The sequence below is a fragment of the Podarcis cretensis genome (assembly GCF_951804945.1).
Source record: "Podarcis cretensis genome assembly, chromosome: 15".
Classification (NCBI taxonomy): Eukaryota; Metazoa; Chordata; class Lepidosauria; order Squamata; family Lacertidae; genus Podarcis; species Podarcis cretensis.
Window position 1 is genome coordinate 27,658,114 of NC_137185.1, and position 21,519 is coordinate 27,679,632.

The 21,519-nt window shown below is 44.0% G+C and overlaps 2 protein-coding genes and 1 long non-coding RNA gene across 9 annotated transcripts in view; 2 read left to right on the forward strand and 1 right to left on the reverse strand.

The window, feature by feature from the left end:
• Positions 1–1,415, forward strand: part of LOC307203780 (NXPE family member 4-like) — a 16,178-nt gene extending 14,763 nt beyond the window's left edge. Inside the window, exon 7 of the mRNA XM_079954898.1 lies at positions 308–1,415. Within this exon, the coding sequence (XP_079811024.1) occupies positions 308–843 (536 nt within the window). The 3' untranslated portion in view covers positions 844–1,415. The remainder of the gene's footprint in view (positions 1–307) is intronic.
• Positions 493–13,313, reverse strand: LOC307203801. The gene is made up of 3 exons (XR_013833365.1): positions 12,704–13,313; positions 10,218–10,457; positions 493–594 (listed from the first exon to the last, which is right to left on the reverse strand). It is a non-coding gene; the product is annotated as an uncharacterized lncRNA (long non-coding RNA).
• On the forward strand, positions 8,186–21,430 carry LOC307203722 (NXPE family member 2-like). 7 transcript variants are annotated; one of them, XM_079954752.1, is made up of 8 exons: positions 8,186–8,431; positions 13,327–13,434; positions 15,639–15,699; positions 16,408–17,104; positions 17,652–17,707; positions 18,053–18,268; positions 19,448–20,133; positions 20,515–21,430. In XM_079954752.1, exons 2-7 carry the CDS (start codon positions 13,336–13,338, stop codon positions 19,981–19,983), a joined length of 1,665 nt encoding a protein of 554 aa, XP_079810878.1. In that variant the 5' UTR covers positions 8,186–8,431; positions 13,327–13,335; the 3' UTR covers positions 19,984–20,133; positions 20,515–21,430. The 7 variants fall into 7 exon arrangements, with proteins under 7 accessions (XP_079810878.1, XP_079810876.1, XP_079810877.1 ...); XM_079954750.1 differs by having other exon boundaries at positions 8,186–8,357; positions 14,709–15,699; XM_079954751.1 differs by having other exon boundaries at positions 8,186–8,357.
• The last annotated feature ends 89 nt before the right edge of the window (positions 21,431–21,519 follow it).

Consider the following 21,519-nt stretch of genomic DNA (forward strand, 5'->3'; position numbering starts at 1 on the left):
ACTCTGATATGTTTATTAAATCTGCTTTGTAGCAGAATATAGCAACATTATATGTTGGAGCAGGATTGGAATCTGAGAGCAGCAGGGAGGTATAGAATTGCTCCGTTAGGCCTGGGTACTTATGAAGTAGTGGGGAAATCAGGCTGATATAAATGTCTCTGTAGTTGTCCTGAAACAAAATAGCACCATCAGATCCAAGAGTACACCAGCCATGCAGAGTTTTCCCCACAAGAAGTAGTCCCCTTATTTTTCTAAGGGCAATGACCAAAAAACTTGTACTAATTTTTTTTCTCTATTCCCACATTAGCACTGAAATATCTCAAGCGCTATGCAATCGGGAAACCCGACCGACTGGTCGCAGTGGACATGGCTAGAAACATTCAAATCAATTGGAAAAAACATGCTCACCCCTTTGTAGGTTCTTCTGAGTACACAGTGAAAGACCACAGCTATGTCGCTTGGGACATCGACCTTGTGGCAGGTGACAGAGACACAGCAGTTGTCATCTCTCTGGGCCAGCACTTCCGCCCCTTCCCCATCGAGCTCTTCATTCGAAGAATGATTAACATACGGGCAGCCATCCAACGTCTTCTCCTGAGGAGCCCAGACACAAAAGTCATCATCAAAGCAGAGAACACCCGGGAGATGTCAATAGACCAGGAGCGATTTGGGGACTTCCATGGTTATGCCCAATACCTTGCGCTAAAGGACATTTTTCGAGATCTGAAGGTGGGCTTCATTGATGCCTGGGACATGACAGTTGCCTATGGCACAAACCTGGTTCACCCACCAGATCACGTGGTCGGAAGTCAGATTGATATGTTTTTGTCTTACATATGTTAAGGCAGTAAAATAAACCCAGAGTGAAAGCTTTAATTCTGCAAAGGAAAGGATTTTGAATGGGGCAAGACAGTCAGCTAAACATGTGGGACATTTTTATCAGTTGCGTTTAGACACTTAAGGGTGTAATAAAGCACCAAAACAAATAACAGATGAAGCAGAAAATTTTGGATCAGAAGATGTAGCAATTAAGGATATGGGACACACTTGGTGGCTGCGGCGAGGGCTGCATATATATATCAGAGTGGTTTACAACAATTACCTATAAAACCATTCTAGCTAGCTAGCTAGCATCTATCTAAAATAAAACAGGAATCAGCTAACAATGTTGGAAAATGGTATTGCCCGCATAAGCCTGACAGAATAGAAATGTTTTCAGGCGTTTAAAAGTTGAAACAGAAGGTGCCTGTCATTGGCTTTGACTCCCCCAACTGGTGCCCTCCTGCCATACACCCCAGATGGATCCGTTGTTTGTTAAGCCTTTTCTTTGATTACCAGCACCCCTGTATCCATGCCTTCCCTCTGTATCAGTGAGTTACTCTCCATGTCTGAGGCCCTCACCCTCCTACCTCTTGCCACATGCATTTACAGACAGGTAGGGCTGGTATGGGATGCAGGTGGCGCTGTGGGTTAAAGCCTCAGCGCCTAGGACTTGCCGATCGAAAGGTCGGCGGTTCGAATCCCTGCGGCGGGGTGCGCTCCCGCTGCTCGGTCCCAGCGCCTGCCAACCTAGCAGTTCGAAAGCACCTCCGGGTGCAAGTAGATAAATAGGGACCACTTACTAGCGGGAAGGTAAACGGCGTTTCCGTGTGCGGCTCTGGCTCGCCAGAGCAGCGATGTCACGCTGGCCACGTGACCCGGAAGTGTCTCCGGACAGCGCTGGCCCCTGGCCTCTTAAGTGAGATGGGCGCACAACCCCAGAGTCTGTCAAGACTGGCCCGTATGGGCAGGGGTACCTTTACCTTTACCTTTAGGGCTGGTAAAGAAATCTCTTCGCCTGAAACGCCAGTGATGGACCAATAGCCTGACCCAGTATAAGGGAGATTTCTGTGGCCTTAAAAACACTGTATGCAAGTCACGCTCACATCTAAAACCAGAGGCAGGTGTGTTCATTGTGCCCAGAATCACACTCTTAAAGATGGCTAACATTGTGCCCAGAATCACACTCTTAAAGATGGCTAACTTTTGTGCTGGGAAAAATGTCTATCCTTGGTTCAAATATGTTTAGATGCCTTTTCCCAGAGCTGAGGGATAAGCCTATCTGCAAAGTGAAATCTCTCTTGCTCTCGCTCTCCCAAGTGAGAGGTTTAAGTCTGCCTGTCTATTTCAGCACTCTCCTTTGTTCTGCCCTAATTCCATGTTTGGGGAAACCTTGAGATTGCTAGCTTGCTTTTCTTAGTGAGCTTAGTGGCACATGCTCAGAGGATCTCCATTTCTCTCCTCTGGCCCTCCCCTTCTCCCATGGCCCAACCTACCCAGTGCAAATTCCTCACTGCAAAGCAGGGGGAAGAGAAACAAATACCAGCTTGCCTATCCTGCTGATCTCACCTGTTGCAGCTGATACTAGGGAGGACAGCGTGCAAGCAAGAAGGGAGGAGGTGAGTGACAGAATGGAGGGCATGGAGGAGGCTGGAGGAGGAGGTTGGTGAGTAAGAGGTTAACTGGGCTCAGGGCAGATTCCGAGTCCAAAACCCTTTTCCATCCCTTGTGGGTCATGTAGGAAGAGAAACCTGCACACTTTCAGTAGGGCTTGGAAATGCAATTCAGCTATTCTATTGTGGCCTTAATTCCAATGGTCACCTTTAAGCTGACTTTCTTTGTGACACCCCCTTGCCCACCCAGCAGGGGGCTGGGGTAAAGAGAGGGGTAAAGACACTCTGAAGAAGCCCAGGATACATCACAACGTCCTTTTCCCTTTCTTCTTACCTACGCAACTTGCTGCACAGCATCATGTTCCCATTACAGGGGAAAATGAATGAGCTTGAACAAGTTTAGATTACAGAAGCAACCCTAACATCGTGAGAGGATGAGAAGGATTCTTCATAAAACACCTCCTGAAGTTTGAGAAGGTGAAGGCTTGGGATGTCTGTGTCTTCGCCATTTTACAACATTAGACATCATATTCTTTCCTGTATGACGCTGCCCAGCATTAAGATGTTTGCTGGCTCCCTTAAAAAATTTCTTAAATGTGCTTGTCATAGCTGTCCTCTTTGTTTTCCTCTTGAAGGCACTGAACAGTTAAGCAAGTTAAATTTTGATTTTCAGACATATTAATAGAGAAGGTAAAATATAAGAGCAGTTTCCAGTAATTGAAAAAGGCCAAAAAGGAATGTATTCAGGCATTGCCATCTATGTTTTTCCTTCTTCTTCCTTGTCTTATTGTTCAATTTTATGGCAGCAAACAACTCCTTTGCTTCTCTGTTATTGGTAGCAGTTAAGAGAGTGCCATGCTGCAATGCTATTAATTTAAAGGGCAACCCCCCTCTAGATTTGTTGCTCTAGGCTAATTTCCAAAGTTCCTGCCTTGTTCACAGCTTTTCACTACTGAGATCCTGAAAGATCCAAATTTCTACTCCTCCCCAGGTTCAATTAGGTGCATTGTGAGTCATTCTCATAATGCTATGTTTCATTTGGAAATGATGAGATTTAATTACTATGTCTCTGGGACATTAATTTGAGGTGGGCTTGGGGCCAACTCCCCATGGGACTCTGAGTCCCTTAAGTCCATGATTGGTCAGAGAAGAATGGATGGAGGCAGGATCCAGGGGAAAGCAAGGCATTTCTGTTATTTTTCTGTTGCAACAGATTTCCTTCCCCTCCTTGCAAGGAGGTAGTACAGTGGTATCTTGGTTCTCAAACTTAATCCATTCTGGAAGTCTGCTCCAAAACCAAAGCGTTCCAAAACCAAGGCATGCTTTCCCATAGAAAGTAATGCAAAACGGATTAATCCGTTCCAGACTTTTAAAAACAACCCCTAAAACAGCAATTTAACATGAACTGTACGATCTAATAAGACCATTGATCCATAAAATGAAAGCAATAATCAATGTACAGCACTATAAAATAAATAAAACAGTATTGTAGAGGATCAAAATAAAAAGTAAACTTTTTTGCTTACCCGCACTGACAATAGTTATTGTTTGGATGGGGGGCTCAATAATTATTTCACTGTTAATATACTTCTCTTTAACTGTATTTCACTATTAATATACTTCTTCTTAATTGTATTTCATTATTAATATACTTCTTCCTAATTGTATTTCAGTTCAGCAATTACTTTGATAAAATACATATTTTGTTATGTGCAAATGGCTTTAGATACCTTATAGCATATATTCAACACAAGATACAGTGACAATTTGTTGTTGACAAAGGAAAGCTGGGCATATAAAGGGCCCCGTTACCTTCAGTAGCTTAGGGCCTCATCAAACCTAAATCCAGCCCTGGACACATATGGTGGCCAGCACAGGAAGCAGGGGTCGAAAAGCCCCAGTACAGAGAGCAGAACACCTTTGTGTCCTGCCCACCATGCCCAAGGATAGACCTGGGTCATTTTTTGTAGAGGAAAAGGGAGAGCAGCACAAAACATCAGACAGAAAGTAAGAGGCAGTGCTCACATCGAGTTAAAGACTAGGACTATGATCCAAAGAATTATGCCTAATAGATACTTAGCTCAGCTACACTTCTTTACAGGCAAAAAACAAAAAAAAGTTTTCAACTGTTTTGCATATGTGGCAGCTGAAGAGAATACAATTCAACCGCTACCTTCTAAAATCCATGTCATTCTAGTTTTATGCAAGCACATAGTGTTATTTAAAAGCATACAATTTGCATAAAAAGAGCCCTGGTGAGACTTCATGTTAAATATGTACATTTCACTCCATTTCTGCGAATGTTTGGGTTAAAATAAAGCAGTGAGTGTGCTAACTCCATTCCTGTTATTTTAGAGTCAACTCTTAGCATTATTTTCCCTAGAAAAATATGGAGATCATATGTATTGCAGTTATTGAAAAGCGGGGAACCATCTGTTCATGAACTTCTGCTTCATCGGATGCCTGGTATGCTATCCGCTGCAGGCAGGGCGTAGAGACAGAAATAAATGAAAGCAGTGAAGTCAGAGGGCAACCAAGTGCAAGGAACCTCACCAATTAGAAGGCAGAAAACAATGACTCAGTAGATTAGCTTTATTTCTTTACTAAAGAACTTGGAAGGAGCCCATTGTTCTTTGCTGCCTAATAATTTTGTTTCTCTCTCTACGCCCTGCCTGCAGAGGATAGCATACCAGGCATCCGATGAAGTAGAAGTTGATGAAAGCTTGTGGTGAAATACATCTGTTTAGCCTTTAGAGTGCCACAAGACCCTGTATTGCTTTTCTTGCAACAAACTGACAACAGTGTCTCTTCTCGAGGTTGTATTTTGGCCCTGCAAGGAACTGAACAGCAACTCTTTACACAAGCTGCCGGAAGCAAGATGCTCCAAAACTCACATCATCACCCTGCCCCAACCTTAAATCAGAGGAATCATTACTGCTATTTATTATTAATAATATTTCAATATTATTAGGGACGCAGGTGGCACTGTGGGTTAAACCACAGAGCCTAGGACTTGCCGATCAGAAGGTCGGCGGTTCGAATCCCCACAATGGGGCGAGCTCCCATCGCTTGGTCCCTGCTCCTGCCAACCTAGCAGTTTGAAAGCATTCCAAAGTGCAAGTAGATAAATAGGTACCACTCTGGTGGGAAGGTAAACGGTGTTTCCGTGCACTGCTCTGGTTCGCCAGAAGCAGCTTAGTCATGCTGGCCACATGACCCGGAAGCTGTATGCCGGCTCCCTCAGCCAATAAAGCGAGATGAGTGCCGCAACCCCAGAGTCGGCCACGACTGGGCCTAATGGTCCGGGGTCCCTTTACCTTTACTGTTACCACTGCTGCTGCTATGGATTTATTACAGCCTCCTTAAGCCTGATTTCCTGTTCCCTCTCAGTCTCCCTTTTCTTCTGGATCCAATTGTATTTGGCTTTTAAGATTTTGAGCAGTGACTTTGTGGTTCTTAAACTTTTGTGGAGTACCTGGAAACCTTTGGGTTCTTTATGTAATAAAAATACAGATGATAATACACAAAATTACAGAGACAAAATTGGGGAGGGGGTGAAAAAGTTAATGTGGAGAGGGGACATGGCATGTATGCAGAAGGTTCCAGGTTCAATCCTGGCCATTATCTCCAGGTAGGACTGAGAAAGACAGGTAGTAGCTTTCTGGGATTTCAAGACAAAATATAAACCACGTATGAGGAATCTATGATCCTTCAGCTCCTTCCCTAACACCAAGTAGATCGGCGCAGGGGTAAAGGCATGACCAGGAATACTCACCTGCATCCAGCCTTGGCATTGAAAATGCAGCCTAACTTTGGTTCAAAAATGTTGAAGATAAAGGTAAAGGTAAAGGTACCCCTGCCCGTACGGGCCAGTCTTGACAGACTCTGGGGTTGTGCGCCCATCTCACTTAAGAGGCCAGGGGCCAGCGCTGTCCGGAGACACTTCCGGGTCACGTGGCCAGCGTGACATCGCTGCTCTGGCCAGAGCCAGAGCCGCACACGGAAACGCCGTTTACCTTCCCGCTGGTAAGCGGTCCCCATTTATCTACTTGCACCCAGAGGTGCTTTCGAGCTGCTAGGTTGGCAGGCGCTGGGACCGAGCAGCGGGCGCGCACCCCGCCGCAGGGATTCGAACCGCCGACCTTTCGATCGGCAAGCCCTAGGCGCTGAGGCTTTAACCCACAGCGCCACCTGCGTCCCTAATACAATGTTGTGGCCCGTACGGGGAACGAACCCGCGACCTTGGCGTTATTAGCACCACGCTCTAACCAACTGAGCTAACCGGCCAGCTATGAATCTATGATCCTTCAGCTCCTTCCCTAACACCAAGTAGATCGGCGCAGGGGTAAAGGCATGACCAGGAATACTCACCTGCATCCAGCCTTGGCATTGAAAATGCAGCCTAACTTTGGTTCAAAAATGTTGAAGATACCTCCTCCCAAAAGCGCTCCACACCCCTGCCCCAGTCTTTTAGCCCTGCAAAGTGCAAGACCTCTCTCTGTAGCGAGAGGTGTAGAAGTCTAAGCCTGCCTGTCCATTGCAACTACTTCATTAATTCTGCCCTGATTCCAAATTTGGGGGAATCTTGAGACTGCTATCTTGCTTTTCTTAGTGAATGAAAAGTGTTCAGCACATGCTCAGAGGCTTGCAACGAATGCTTATGAACTGCATTCTCTGTTTGTCTCCTCTGGCCCTCCCCTTTCTTTTTTCCATGGCCCAACCTATCTATCCCTGAGACAAATTCCTCACTGCAAGTGTGGCATAGTGGGCAGAATGTCGGACTAGGTTTAAACCCCACTCACCAAATAAGCTCTCTGGGAGGCTTTGGGCCAGTCACTTGCTCTCAGACTAACCTACCTCACAGGGTTATTGTGAGGGTAAAATGGGGAGAAGAACTATTTACACCACCTTCAGATATTGGGAGGAAAGGTGGGGTATGAATGCAAATATATACAGTTATGCCTTGGTACTTGGACGTTTTGGCTCCCGAAGGCTGCAAACCCGGAAGTAAGTGTTCTGGTTTGCGAATGTTTTTCAGAAGCCGAAGGTCCAACGCTCCTTCCATGGCTTCTGATTGAGTGAAGGAAGCTCCTGCAGTCAATTGGAAGCCCCACCTTGGTTTTCAAACCGTTTCAGGAGTCCCAGAATGGGTAACATTCGACAACCAAGAAACGACTGTATAGATGAGAGTAAAGGTAAAGGGACCCCTTACCATTAGGTCCAGTTGTGGCTGACACTGGGGTTGCGGCGCTCATCCCGCTTTATTGGCCGAGGGAGCCAGCATGACTTAGCCGCTTCTGGTGAACCAGAGCAGTGCACGGAAATGCCGTTTACCTTCCCGCCGGAGCAGTACCTATTTAACTACTTGCACTTCAACAAGCTTTCGAACTGCTAGGTTGGCAGGAGCAGGGACCGAGCAACAGGAGCTCACCCCATTGTGGGGATTTGAACCGCCGACCTTCTGATCGGCAAGCCCTAGGCTCTGTGGTTTAACGCACAGTGCCACCCACGTCCCCATAGATGAGAGTAGCAGGGCGAAAATTGTGCTAGACAGACCAGTATTCATTTCTCTTCCTCTTGTTTTGAGATACACAAACACATATGCTAATAAAAAAAAAGTGGATGAAAAATGAATAGTGGGTGGCAATCCAGTTTGACTCTGCTATCGTGGGCTTAATTCCAATGTTCACATTTAAGTTGACTTTATTTGCGACACACTCTCTCCCCTCCACCCTGCACCCCAGGGTAAAGAGAGAGGCACTTCACTGCCAAGCAAGGAAAAGAGAAATATACCGTCTGACTAGCACAGTTTTTCTCACCTTTTGTTGCCGACATCAGTGAGGGGAGAATGCAAGCAAGAATGAGAGAAAGAAGGAACAGAGCTAGAGATGAGGATGTGGAGGAATCCAGATGGGAATGAGATTGGTGAGTAAGGGATTAAGTGGCTCAGGACAGGATCTGGGTCCAAAGCCCTTCCCCATCTCTTGTGGAACAGCTAGGTAAGAATCGCTAACCCATTTTTGCTAGATCTCTGTAAGCAAGGGTTACATTTTATAAAAAGCAATGCTAGCAACTGGAAGGGTGGCAATGGGTTTTCCAAATTGCCTCTGGGACTACCACGGCTTAGACTCAATTGGGGTTTACTGGGTGCATACCAATGAGACCATGGGCTCATCCAGACTTCTGCTTCTCCCACCACTTTCCCCTGGGAAAACCCACTCTTCAGTGCTGAATCGGAGCAAACAGCAATTGGGCTGTCCACATTTGTTCTGATTTAGGGCTAAAGAGCCATTTTTTCCTGGAGAAAGCAGTGGGACAAGCAGAAAACCGCTCAGACCCATGTCTAGGAAGCACATGAGAAGTGGGAAACCCATTTAGCCCTATGCTTTCTGGGCTCAACTTGCACTATAATGCCCCCATACTTCTGAAACTGGTTTTTGCATCATGTGAAAAGTCAAACGCAAGAAATGAAGTTACACGGAACCAGGCAGAGGGCTTTCCCAGCAATGGCACCTTCCCTGTGAAACGCCCTCCCATCAGATGTCAAGGAGATAGTTAACTATACAACTGAAGACATCTGAAGGCAGCCTTGTATCAAAAATGTTTTTAATGTTTGATATTTTATTATGCTTTGATATGTGTTGGAAGCCACCCAGAGTAGCTGGGACAACCCAGTCAGATGGGTGGGGTATAAATAATAAATTTGATTATTACTATTACCACTACTATTACAGAATAGGATGTCCCTGTGTTCATCAGAGAAATGTTGAAAGGTATGCATTTGAATGGCAATGGCCCTCACCTTTTCCGGCTAATTGTTGTTGTTGTTGTTGTTAAATATACAGTCATATGGAAATTAACAGGGGAAAGTCGTGAAAAGGGAATAAACTGCCACGTCAACACAGCCTAAGTTACATGGATTCAGCAATGCCTGCACTCCTTTCCAATTTGCTTTTGGGCACAATTCCAAATATTGGTGATTAATTTCTGCTAAAGCCCTAAATGGCTTGGGTTCAGGGTGACTCAGGGGCCTCTTTATTTACCAGCCAGCCCAATGCTTAAGATCTGGGTGGGTATGGGGCGGAAGCCCTTATCTGTGTCTTACCTCAAGCACAGAATCACAGACTGTAGGGCTGTTCAGAAACAGAACCTATGCAGTGGCTGTCCCACAAGGCTTGGGTGACTTCCCTTCTCTGATGCTCTTCTTCCGGTGAGTGAAGACATTCTTATTGCATCCTAGGCTTCTGCCTGGACAGGTAGGTAGCTGGTGGTGTTAAAATGTGCTATTTTATCTGCTTGTGCCTACCTCTGTTGTAATTTATATTGTTCTGTTACCTGTTTTTATACAGTAACTGTTGCAGTATTGTTTATGCCGGGGTAGCCAACATGGTGGCCTCCAGATTTGGAGACTCCAGTTCCCACTGGCCCCAGCCAGCATGCCCACTGGTAGGGGTGCCAACTTGAATAAAATATTGGGAGGTGGGCAGGTAAGCCCTGCCCCACATAATCGAATACAGGCTGGTGATGGGAGTTCCAGTCCAACACCATTTGGAGGGCACTGTGATGGCTATCGCTGTCTTCTGCGTTAGAGGGGCATGGTAGAAACTGCTGCATAAATAAAAGAAAAACCAAACATCCAAATCCCTTTAGCCAACTTCCAACTTCTGCAACCTCTGAGTTCCAACTCCATGTGACGCACCAGCTCTGAAGGGCAGGCAGAGGGCAGAACCGCCCCCGGGGTGAGGGTGTGCTGTATCCCATCGGTCAAGTGGTGGTGGCACTCACCTTCTTCTGATAGGAAATGGGGGTACAAAAAATTGGGGGGGGGGGTTAGGAGGGTCAGATGGGGCGAGTGAGAAATGTTCCTGTTTTCATCTGAGGAGTGTTGTGTCATGAGACAAAGGTTCTTGAGATCAGAAGCAGGCAAGGCCTAGGCAGTGTGGCCTACGAGGCCTACACAAATCTTTCAAAGCTAACTGTTAGCAGTAAAATGCTGTGTCACTGTGACTCATGCCTCATCTTGGGCTCCCTGTACAGTGGACGCTGGGGTTGCAAACGTGAACTGTGTGAGATGCACGTTCGCAACACGCAGTGTTCACAACCCGCAGTGGCGCTTCTGCGCATGCGCAATGCGCGATTTAGTGCTTCTGTGCATACGCGACCGCTGAAACCCGGAAGTAACCCGTTCCGGTACTTCCTGGTTTCTTTAAAAAAATAATAATATTTATTTGTTTTTCCAAATACAAAAAAAGACATACACTGTAGCACCCTGCTTGTGGTTAACACTTAGCTGGAATGAAATATTCAACGCAGCAATAGAGAAATTAAAATAATAATTTATTTGTCAGACAAATAAATATGAGGCACAGTGGTATATGGTTACCAAGCTCTGGCCTGGCCTCCTGCCATTCTGGCCAGCACTTATATTTCCTTAATCCAGCCCCCTTGCTCCTCCTGTGGCTGCCTCTGTCCAATCAGCCTGGTTGAAATTCCTATTGGCTGTTTGCTAGAACCAATCACAAAAGATACACCCATTTCCTTTTGCCCTTTTATGGAAATCAAAAAGCTATATATTCTTCTATCTATAAATGACAAATAAGTAGTAATATATCTTACATGTGTCTCAACAAGGAATCTTAATTACCAGCTCACCTCTTGCCCTCCTTGCCCTATTGCCTTCCAAAACAGATGGTTAATCTTGAATTTTTATCTTAAACATATGTCAAGGATTTTGAGTTCACATCAACATTGAGAGATCTCCTTCATTTGAAGGTTTCTAAACAAAAGGCCTGACAACCATATATCAGGAGTGCTTGATGGCGTCTCCTGTCTGGCAGGAGGCTAGTGGCTGATGGCTGACTTAATTTCAGGATAGTTACAACTCTTACAACTATATGAAATAAGAATCTAGCATTTCTTAAATCCTTTGCATAATTATATTTAAGCTAATATATTTAATACATAAATAACCTTTTAAAAGGAAAAGAAATCTTAAAAGGATCTTAGTTTAAGAAAGAAACAGCTTTAGAAAAGACTTCCCAAAAATGTTCTCTTTCTGCCAGCCAAGCCAGTTGTCTTTTTCACTGCTCTTGACCTTTTTAACCTTAGGAAGAAGATATGGCTCATTTTACTATTTATCAACCCTTAATTTGTAGGGTCAGTGTAACCTTGGCTGTCAGCCTGTAATTCCCTTTTTACGACTTTGAGAATTGTTTTCTGCTATAAATCAGGGGGGGCCCTTGTCTAGGAGTAAAAACATTTTGCCAAGGTTCTTAGGCAGCTGGTCTTCTGCCTGGCATAAAACATTTGAAAATCTTTAAGCTTTTTAAGATACAGGCCCTGATCAAAAAATATAAGCTTTGATAAAAATGCAGGCTTATGATTAGATGCCTCAACACCAAAAACAGTACACTGAATAAAAACAAAAAATCCAGTTTTCAGACACATTTTTACAGAACCTTCTTTCTTGACCTCCTCACGCCTCCCTTTTTTGTGTTCCTCTTTGTCCAATAAGATACAGCAAATCCTTACCCTTCTTCAAAACTCATTTCTAATTATTATAATCACTTCTATTATGTCTCCAATCTTTCCTCCTTATAATTAAACACCTTTAACATATTATTTACTTTGACATAATATAACCTTATTTTTTCACCCTTTTTCTATTACATCTTTTGCATATTTTTTAACACTGTACCACTAATGCCATATTATTTCATATCCAACATCATTTTAGCATTCATACACTTTACAATGTTTCTGCAGATAATTCTTGAACTTCTTCCAGTCCTCTTCCACCGCTTCTTCTCCCAGGTCTCGGATTCTGCCAGTCATTTCTGCCAATTCCATATAGTCTATTACTTGCATCTGCCATTCTTCCAAGGTGGGCAAATCTTGTGTCTTCCAGTACTTTGCAATGAGTATTCTTGCTGCTGTTGTCGCATACATAAAAAAACATTCTATCTTTCTTTAACACCAATTGGCCGACTATGCCCAAAAGAAAGGCCTCTGGTTTCTTAGGGAAGGTATATTTAAATACCTTTTTCAGTTCATTATATATCATCTCCCAGAAAGCCTTAATCTTCGGGCATGTCCACCAAAGATGAAAAAATGTACCCTCAGTTTCTTTACATTTCCAACACTTGTTATCAGGCAGGTGATAAATTTTTGCAAGCTTGACTGGGGTCATGTACCACCCGGTACTTCCTGGTTTCGGTGGGTCCGTAACCCGAAAAAATGCAACCTGAAGCGTCTTTCACCCGAGGTATGACTGTAAATGTAACCAGCCATCTCTGTGGGCCTCAGTGTCGTCTGTGTGTGTGTCAGCCAGTATGTTGTGTTGTTGCAGACAGAGTGGCTCCAGGACTCCAGTTAATCAGTAACCAAGATCTGTGCCTCTGTGAAGACTAAGATAGCTGCTATGAGCACTCTGTGTATGCTCTTTGACTACGCTGTTTATGAACAAGTTTATTTTCTTCAGTAAACCTTTATTCTGTTCATGAAGAAGACTCTGCTTGATTAATTTATTGCTACATGATATGTTGGAGGGTATGGGGCGATCCCATGTTCATTAAAGGGGGCAGCAACCTCAGCAGCTTTTAAGAACAGGTGTCCTCTCATAGACAGCTATAAAGCTATTACCTGGACATCTTTCTCCTCACACATTTACGAAGCACTATTTCTGTGTTTTCTTCTGATGCCTCTTTGGGAGAAAGGTTCTGCAGAGGGTAGTAATGTGTCCTCACCAGGGGGAACTCAAGCATGTAAAAATGAAATTGGTTTTTACCATGAATTGCTATTCACTGCTTGAATTCCCCTTCAGTCTTAAAGCAACATTCAGATATGCTGCACTGATAGGAGTTGAAATCAAGAGTAACTCTCTCCTCTCACACAGCTGATCAGAATGCTTTTAGTGCAGATCCTGAGGCCGCCAACTTTATTGGCCCTTGTCCTGGGAACAGTCCTTGTCCTCAGCTACACCTTCCACAGAATGGAGACCAAGGTAGGAATCATTCCTCACCCAGTTTCTTCTATGAAAATAAAATGTTGGCAAAGCGAAAGAGTGGAATATAAAGTGCCTTAAAGAGGTTCTTTTTTCCTTTTTAAAAAGAGGGTCACTCCCTGATGTTACATCCAATATGTGTTTAGTGCCTGGTGACCCTTAAACATAAAGTGAGCATCTCAACTGGAACTTAAATAAATAAATAAAAGAGAGAGAGAGAGAGAGAGAGAGAGAGAGAGAGAGAGAGAGAGAGGGGAGTTTTCACCACAATATTAATTTAGAGTTCCCAGAGGTATGACCATGTTAATCTGGAGCTGCAAATAACAAAACAAATCAGCACCTTAAGAATCTAGCAAATGCATTGTGGCATGGACTTCTGTGGATTTAAGCCCATTTCATCAGATGCATGAAGTGAAATCTTTGTAGGTAGGATTATATATACAGTGGTACCTCGGGTTACATACGCTTCAGGATACAGACTCCGTTAACCCAGAAATATTGCTTCAGGTTAAGAACTTTCCTTCAGGATGAGAACAGAAATTATGCTCTGGCGGTGTGGCAGCAGCGGGAGGCCCCATTAGCTAAAGTGGTGCTTCAGGTTAAGAACAGTTTCAGGTTAAGTACGGACCTCTGGAACGAATTAAGTACTTAACCTGAGGTACCACTGTGTATACACACACACACACACACACACACACACACACACACACTGTTGAATGGCAATGTGATGCAAAAACTACAGTCATTATAATAAGAGATTAAATGTATGCTACAAATGTAGCAATTTTACCAGGTCTTTTTTTTTCAGCTGGAACATACCAGAACGGTGTACCAGGACCTCTCAGTTGGGCCAAGGAAGTGGAGGGAGAGACCTGACCAGCCTCAGCAAAGCCCCGCTGTGCCTCTTATTCATGAGGGGACCCTCCCAGGAGGCCAAAGGGGACATCCACTACGAGCTCTGGAAAGGGTCTCCTTGCAAGTTGGAGGCACAGCAAGGCTTAGTTGAGGCTCTTCAGCCTCCTGGCTCAGCTGAGCAAGCCCCCCACGCCATTCTGGCTCACATGAGCCAGAGATGCAAGGTAGGGATTCATTCAGCTGCTCAGATAAGGTGCAGAAGGCTCCCCTCACCTCAGCTGAGCAGCCTCAACAAGCTTGAAGTGAGTTTTCTGAGGGAAGTGTGTTCCAGCACCCTATGTTTGGGAAAAATGCACTGAATGTTACGTTGCCTTGTTTGTTTGTTTTCTAATATTTATATTTTATTAAGGTGGTTTCAGTTAAAAGAAATAAAGTGGGGGAAAGAAGGAAGAGGGAGAGGGAGAAAAACAACAAGGATACATATAAATGAGAAAATATACCAAAAAAAGAAGAAACAGTATGCAATATTCCCATACATTCATGTATAAATTGCTATAGTGTTGTTGTCCTACTGCTTATGAAAATATTAATAGCCTACTACATTTTGTATAAACTCATTCCAAGTGTTCTTGTATTTATCCACACAGTGCCTGCACCTGTAAGCCGTCCGTTCATAAATTGCCTTGTTAAATCAGACCAACTGCCATGTAATCCAATATTTAGCTTTCGGTTGAGGCCAATCAGAGACCTCTGGGATGCATGGAACTGTGCGTGTTTGTGTGTGAACGTGACCCCCTTCCCCAGTCCTTTTGTCCCTGCCACCTGATATTTAGGGGTATACTGCTTTTGTATATGGAGTATCACAGATCATTACTTACACCAGAACTGCATGAAGCTGACAGCTCCTCTTAAAAAAACAAAGTTGGCATTTTTGCCTATCACCATATTAAACATCTCTTGTTATATTGTGCCAGTTCACCTCTTTGAAACAACCCCTCCTATGCTTTCACACTTTAGCCAAATCCAGCCTGAAGATGTATAAACGTATTTATTCAGCAAGTTATAAGAGGAAAGTGGGAATCTATCATTCAGTGCCTGTTTCCGCAAATATATTGCCATTGAATTGTGAGGGTATTGGCTTGATTCTGCCTCCAGAAATCAGTGGCCTGAGAATAAACTCCCCCCACCCCTCAGTTTGGTGATTCAGGATGAGAAATTATTTTGGGGAGCTAGGGAAGAACCCACATTTTGGTTTCATCATTTCCGATTTGCTGCAAATGAACCCATTGGAGCTGAGGCAGTGTCTGTGCTCACCCTTGAAATTATTTATTTTTAATTCCACACTCAAGTTTACCATCTTTGGAGGCCTTGGGAAGCAGTTTAAAGAAAATGATGTTCCTGCAGGTATTGGTAAGCATTTTCTTGTTAATTTTGTAACCACACCAGGCATTATATCAACACAACGCATTGTGAACAATGTTCATTTTCAATAAAGAAAATATGTGGTGCAGCTTATTCCCTACCTCTGTTTCCCAGATTCTCGCAAATTAAAACATTTTTAAGATGATGGAGGGATTGCAACTTGGTGGTAGAACAGTAAGACCTAGGACACAGGTAGGCAAACTAAGGCCCGGGGGCCATATTAGGCCCAATTGCCTTCTAAATCCAGTCCCGGAATCAGTGTGTTTTTACATGAGTAGAATGTGTCCTTTTATTTAAAATGCATCTCTGGGTTATTTGTTGGGCTTGCCTGGTGTTTTGACATAAGCAGAATGTGTGCTTTTATTTAAAATGCATCTCTGGGTTATTTGTGGGGCATAGGAATTCGTTCATTCCCCTCCCCCCCCCCCAAAAAAAATATAGTCCGCCCCCCCCACAAGGTCTGAGGGACAGTGGACCAGCCCCCTGCTGAAAAAGTTTGTTGACCCTTGACTTAAAATGACTGCCCAACATTTCCCATTAAAAGGACAACGTAGCAGCTAATGTGAAAAACCATCTGCTTGAGGCCCTGCGGAATCTGCACCAATATACAGACAGTCCATAATACTGGGCTACATGCACTAAGTGTCTAATATAAGGTGGCTTCCTTTTTAATACTATTAAATGCTTCAATCACAGACAGCAGGAGTGAACTTTGGGCAATGAAAGATGGAACCCCGAGTCATGCTAGAATGGAATGGGCAGAAAAGGACAAAGAAATTAAAGCTGTCCTTAGAAAACTAGACGACTTGATGCCCAGCATCACTTTCATGGATATCAATACCACCACAAGTGCTAAGAACAGCAAGGCCACCATCTTAAACTACAAAAGCTCTTATTGTGTTGGCGAGTATTTGATGGTTCGACTGGATTTATACAACTACTTGGGCAAGAGGAAGGAATACGGAGGAGACTTCTTACGAGCGAGGATCTCCTCTTCAAGTCTTAGGGCTGGAGCTTCTGGGCACATCACAGACTATAGGAATGGGACGTACCTGGTCAATTTCACTTTATTTTGGGAGGGCGATGTCAGAGTGTCCATCTTGCTCATCCACCCCAGCGAAGGAGTTTCAGCACTGTGGGCTGCAAGGAAAAAAGGCTACGACAAAATAGTTTTCAAAGGCAAATTTTTAAACAAAACGTTAGATGTCTTCACTGAATGTGGATTTAACAAGACCACAAATGCAGAACTGTGCGAGTATCTAGATGAGCGAGACCAGGAGGCCTTCTACTGTGTGAAACCAAAATATGTGCCATGTGAAGCTTTCATCCAGCTTTTGTCCAACAACAGACCCATCTCATACTTAACAGCCATAGAAAAGAGACTTTTAAACAGGTAAATTCTTTGCTGTTCAAATGCTTTATCTTAGGGAAGTACTGAAAACTCCTATGGGATCCTCTAAAAGGTTCTTTGAAAACAAAATCTGAGTGATGATATCTTATCATCTCTGCTGGCCATGCTGGGAAGAAAATCTCCCTTGTTCCATCCATTTGCAGAACCAGGGAAGGTTTCTTCACAGACCATTAAGTGCACACCTCCAACATTTCTCCCATGAAAATAGGGATGTCCTAAGGAAAAGTGGGACAATCTGGGATCAAATCAGAAACCTGGACAGCTTCTGTAAATCCAGTACTGTCCCTGGAAAAAAGGGATACTTAGAGGATCTGAAAGTGGCTTTTGAAAACAGGGAGAAGTTGTGCTTCCATCTCTTTTCCAAAGTTTGGTTATCAAAACAGTTACAAACAGGTGTTCCCACTCCCCTTCCAATGGAAGCTTGGCTCAAGTGTTGAGTTTCCAGCAGTAGCCATTAAGGTGTGTAAAAACCTAATTTGTCCTCGTCTGCTTTTCTCTAATGAGTATTTTCTCTTTCTTGAACGTCCAGTGTTGGAATTCAGATACCTCAGAATTTCGGGAACATTCGTGTCGTGCCCTGCAAAAGTAAGCTAGACTATCTGGTTCTGGTCACAACTTGAATGCAACAAATGACAAAATTGAGGGAGGGCCTGTATTTTTAATTGGTATTGTAAGACTGAGGTGCAATGTGGCAAGAACAGGACTATTTGAAAAAAGATGATGGGAGGAAGAGTTTGAAAGGGACAAGAGAGAGAGGTCATGGGAAGAATAACGCAAGGGAGAAAATTCAGTTATTGCTTAGGATGACTTGATTTCCTACAAAGATGAGAATCTGAATAGCCAATCACTTCCTGGAGAGGTCTTGTGTGGTCAGAGGTGGTATCAGCGACTACTTCCTTCTTCATCCTCACATTTGTTATATTTCTTCAGCGAGTAAGGTGACGAGAGACAAGTGCAGAATTGGGATGGCTTCTCCTGTCCCCAGCGGCTACGTTTTGCGCAACACCTGGCACCCAGAATTTTGCTCCATCCATGATTTCAGCACTTTGGATAAGATCCGTGCGAGTTTGAAGAGCAAAATGATTTATCTCATGGGGGATTCAACATCATTTCAATGGATTTATTACCTTACCAAGAGAGTGACAAGTACGTCCTGGCTGGGTTTTGGATTTTCTCACTCTTCTGAGATCCAAAATATTGTTTTCCTTCCTTCCTTCCTTCCTTCCTTCCTTCCTTCTCAGCTTAGAAATTTTGGACTACACCCTCCTTTGAACAGCAGATCCCCAAAACCTGTTATTGCAATGGGCAGTTTCTTAAGTTTCCAAAGCAGCTTGCTTTGCAGAATGTGGGAGGTGGGACTGTAGTTTAAGGCAGTGGTTTTCAGCCTCAGGTCCTCAGATGTTGTCGAACTACAACTCCCATCATACCCAGCCAACTTAGTCAATGACCCAAATTGAAGAACACTGGCTTTAAGGAATGCAGCCCTCTGTAGGTACACAAAGATAGCTGCATAATTCTGCGGCATTAGGGTCTTCAGTAGAGAGGAGTTTCCGTGCCTTCTTACATGAGATACAATCCTTGACATTTCCAGTTAAAGTATCTGGAACCATCTGCTTGCTAACGAGTGCTCTACCACTAAGTTATGGACTCTTGGACCTGACTACCCAGTATTGTGAATGAGCTCAAGTGCTCTGAATAATTTTTGGGGAGGGAATGTTGTTGGACCCTTGGAAGATCAAGACATGTAGGGCAGAAAAGTTATCCCATCTGAAACAACAATGGGATAATAGCTCTGCCCAAGGCATGATGGAGAACAGCAACAACCAGGAAAAGATAGACATAACATTTTACAAGGACAGGAAGAAAAACCATGGACAGAATAACTGCTACACACAGGAAGAAAAAGGATATAGTTTGAATGATTCACCTGTTGATTTATAAATCATTTAATGTGTTGATACAAATGGAAGGCATTAATATTGCAGTTGTTGTATAAGGGATTGCTATTTTGACTGGAGTGTAATTGAAATTAATAAGATTTTGGAATGCAGAAATAAAGTAAATCATCAAACCATCAATTCTAGCACACAGGGGGGCACCTAAATTATATAATTTGGCATCTGAATGGTTGGTATTAGTAATTGTATTATAATAGGGCATTGTTATAATGAGGCTATAATTGGAATATTGTAATTGAAAACTAATAAAAATATTATAAAAAAAGAAAAGCTGTCCCTTGGAACCATCAGAACTTCCTTGCTATTAGTTTTCAAGACATTCCTATTAAAGTATTTCATTTCCTCTTTCCAACCTCTTCTTTGTTAGCGCTGAAGTACTTTGATCACCAAAGTGTTCCAGTCTTCAAGACACGTGTGGCTTTGGACCTGGAGAGGAACACATTCATCCAGTGGAAAAAACACGGGTACCCCCTCGTGACAAAGTCCTTCTATTCAGTGAAAGATCTGAATTACATTGCTCGGGAAATCGACCAAGTAGCAGGGGACAGCGACACAGCCATCGTCATCGCTATAGGCCAGCACTTCAGACCATTCCCCATGGAACTCTTTGTGCGAAGGGTTGTAAACATTCGCCGCGCCATTGAGCGCCTTCTCCTGAGAAGCCCTGACACGAAAGTCATTGTCAAAGCAGAGAATATCCGAGAAATGAATGCAGACACAGAGCGATTTGGTGACTTCCATGGCTATGCCCAATACCTTGCCATGAAATACATTTTTCGAGGTCTCAGGGTTGGCGTAATTGATGCCTGGGACATGACTATCGCCTATAATTCAAACACAGTTCATCCACCAGAAGAAGTGGTTTGGAGCCAAATCATGATGTTTCTAACATACCTCTGTTAAGAATGACCTTGGCCCTTATGACCAACAGAGAGAACTGTCTTGCCTGTTCCATTTGTGGCTGCTAGGCTGGTGACTGGAGCAGCCTGATGGGACCATGTGTCTCCACTCTTGAAGGCACTGCAGTGGTTGCTGGCCCAATTTAAGGTGTTAGTACTAGCATGCAAGAGGGACGCAGGTGGCGCTGTGGGTTAAAGCCTCAGCGCCTAGGGCTTGCCGATCGAAAGGTCGGCGGTTCGAATCCCTGCAGCGGGGTGCGCTCCCGCTGCTCGGTCCCAGCGCCTGCCAACCTAGCAGTTCGAAAGCACCTCCGGGTGCAAGTAGATAAATAGGGACCGCTTACCAGCGGGAAGGTAAACGGCGTTTCCGTGTGCGGCTCTGGCTTGCCAGAGCAGCGATGTCACGCTGGCCACGTGACCCAGAAGTGTCTCCGGGCAGCGCTGGCCCCTGGCCTCTTAAGTGAGATGGGCGCACAACCCCAGAGTCTGTCAAGACTGGCCCGTACGGGCAGGGGTACCTTTACCTTTTTACTAGCATGCAAACCTGCAAACAGCTTGGGATCCAAGTACTGAAAAGCGCCTCCCTCAACCATCTTGAGCCCTACAATTAGCAGGGAGTCCACCACCAAATGCTGCCTAGTTGGCACTGATCTGGGACAGGGGTCTTCTTGTTGGCAGTTTGCCATTTATGGAATGCCCTCCCTGGTGAGATGTGTCTGCCTCCCTCACTAACATTCTGGAAAAACTTTAAAATATTCCTCTTCACCCTGGCTAAAAGATGCCATTCCTAGAAACCTTAAATTATTAGCTATGGAATCACTCTCAAATAGAGAATAATCAGACTGGGGGCAGCTGCTTCTGTGTAAGTAACCAGCAGGAAGCCTCTAGGTTAAATCTCAGTGAGAAACATGATCTATCACGGGAAGTATCTTGGGAAACTGAGCTTGTGTGTAACATCCTGGTATGCATTTGCTAATAGCCTAATCCCAGGGTGGCTTCCGCTGAGCCAGGTTACAACAACTGTTGCTCAGGCTGCACTAGATGAGCAGCAGTTCAGCTTTTTATTCATAGGCAAAAGTACTGCACATGACAGAGTAGAAACCAGAAGAGGGAGCTAAAGGCACCGAGAACATACACTAAAATAGAACTCTGCATTGATTTCTAGTTGTGCAGCGGAGCTTGCCACCATTCTGTTTACCAAAATGTGCCTTTGTGTTTGTGTGGAATGCTTTTCGTTTGCAAAAGGAATGCTTCATCATACCTCTGGAGGGCCATTAGGCTATTCAATTAAACTTGGTGCCTGACCCTTGTCTGTGTGTCCAGAAGCTACCTAGTCAGAAATATGGCTTGGATTTCAGGATAGAGAAATCTGTCAGCTTTGGCTTTCCAAGTTTCCAAGTTTCTTAAATTCAATTACCTGCATTTCCTCTACAATTAGATTTTTATTTTTTTTAAGGTATCCTCACGAATCACATCAGCATATTAGTGCAGATTTCTCCTATTAAACATGTTTCTGTATGCAGTTTTGACCAATATACAC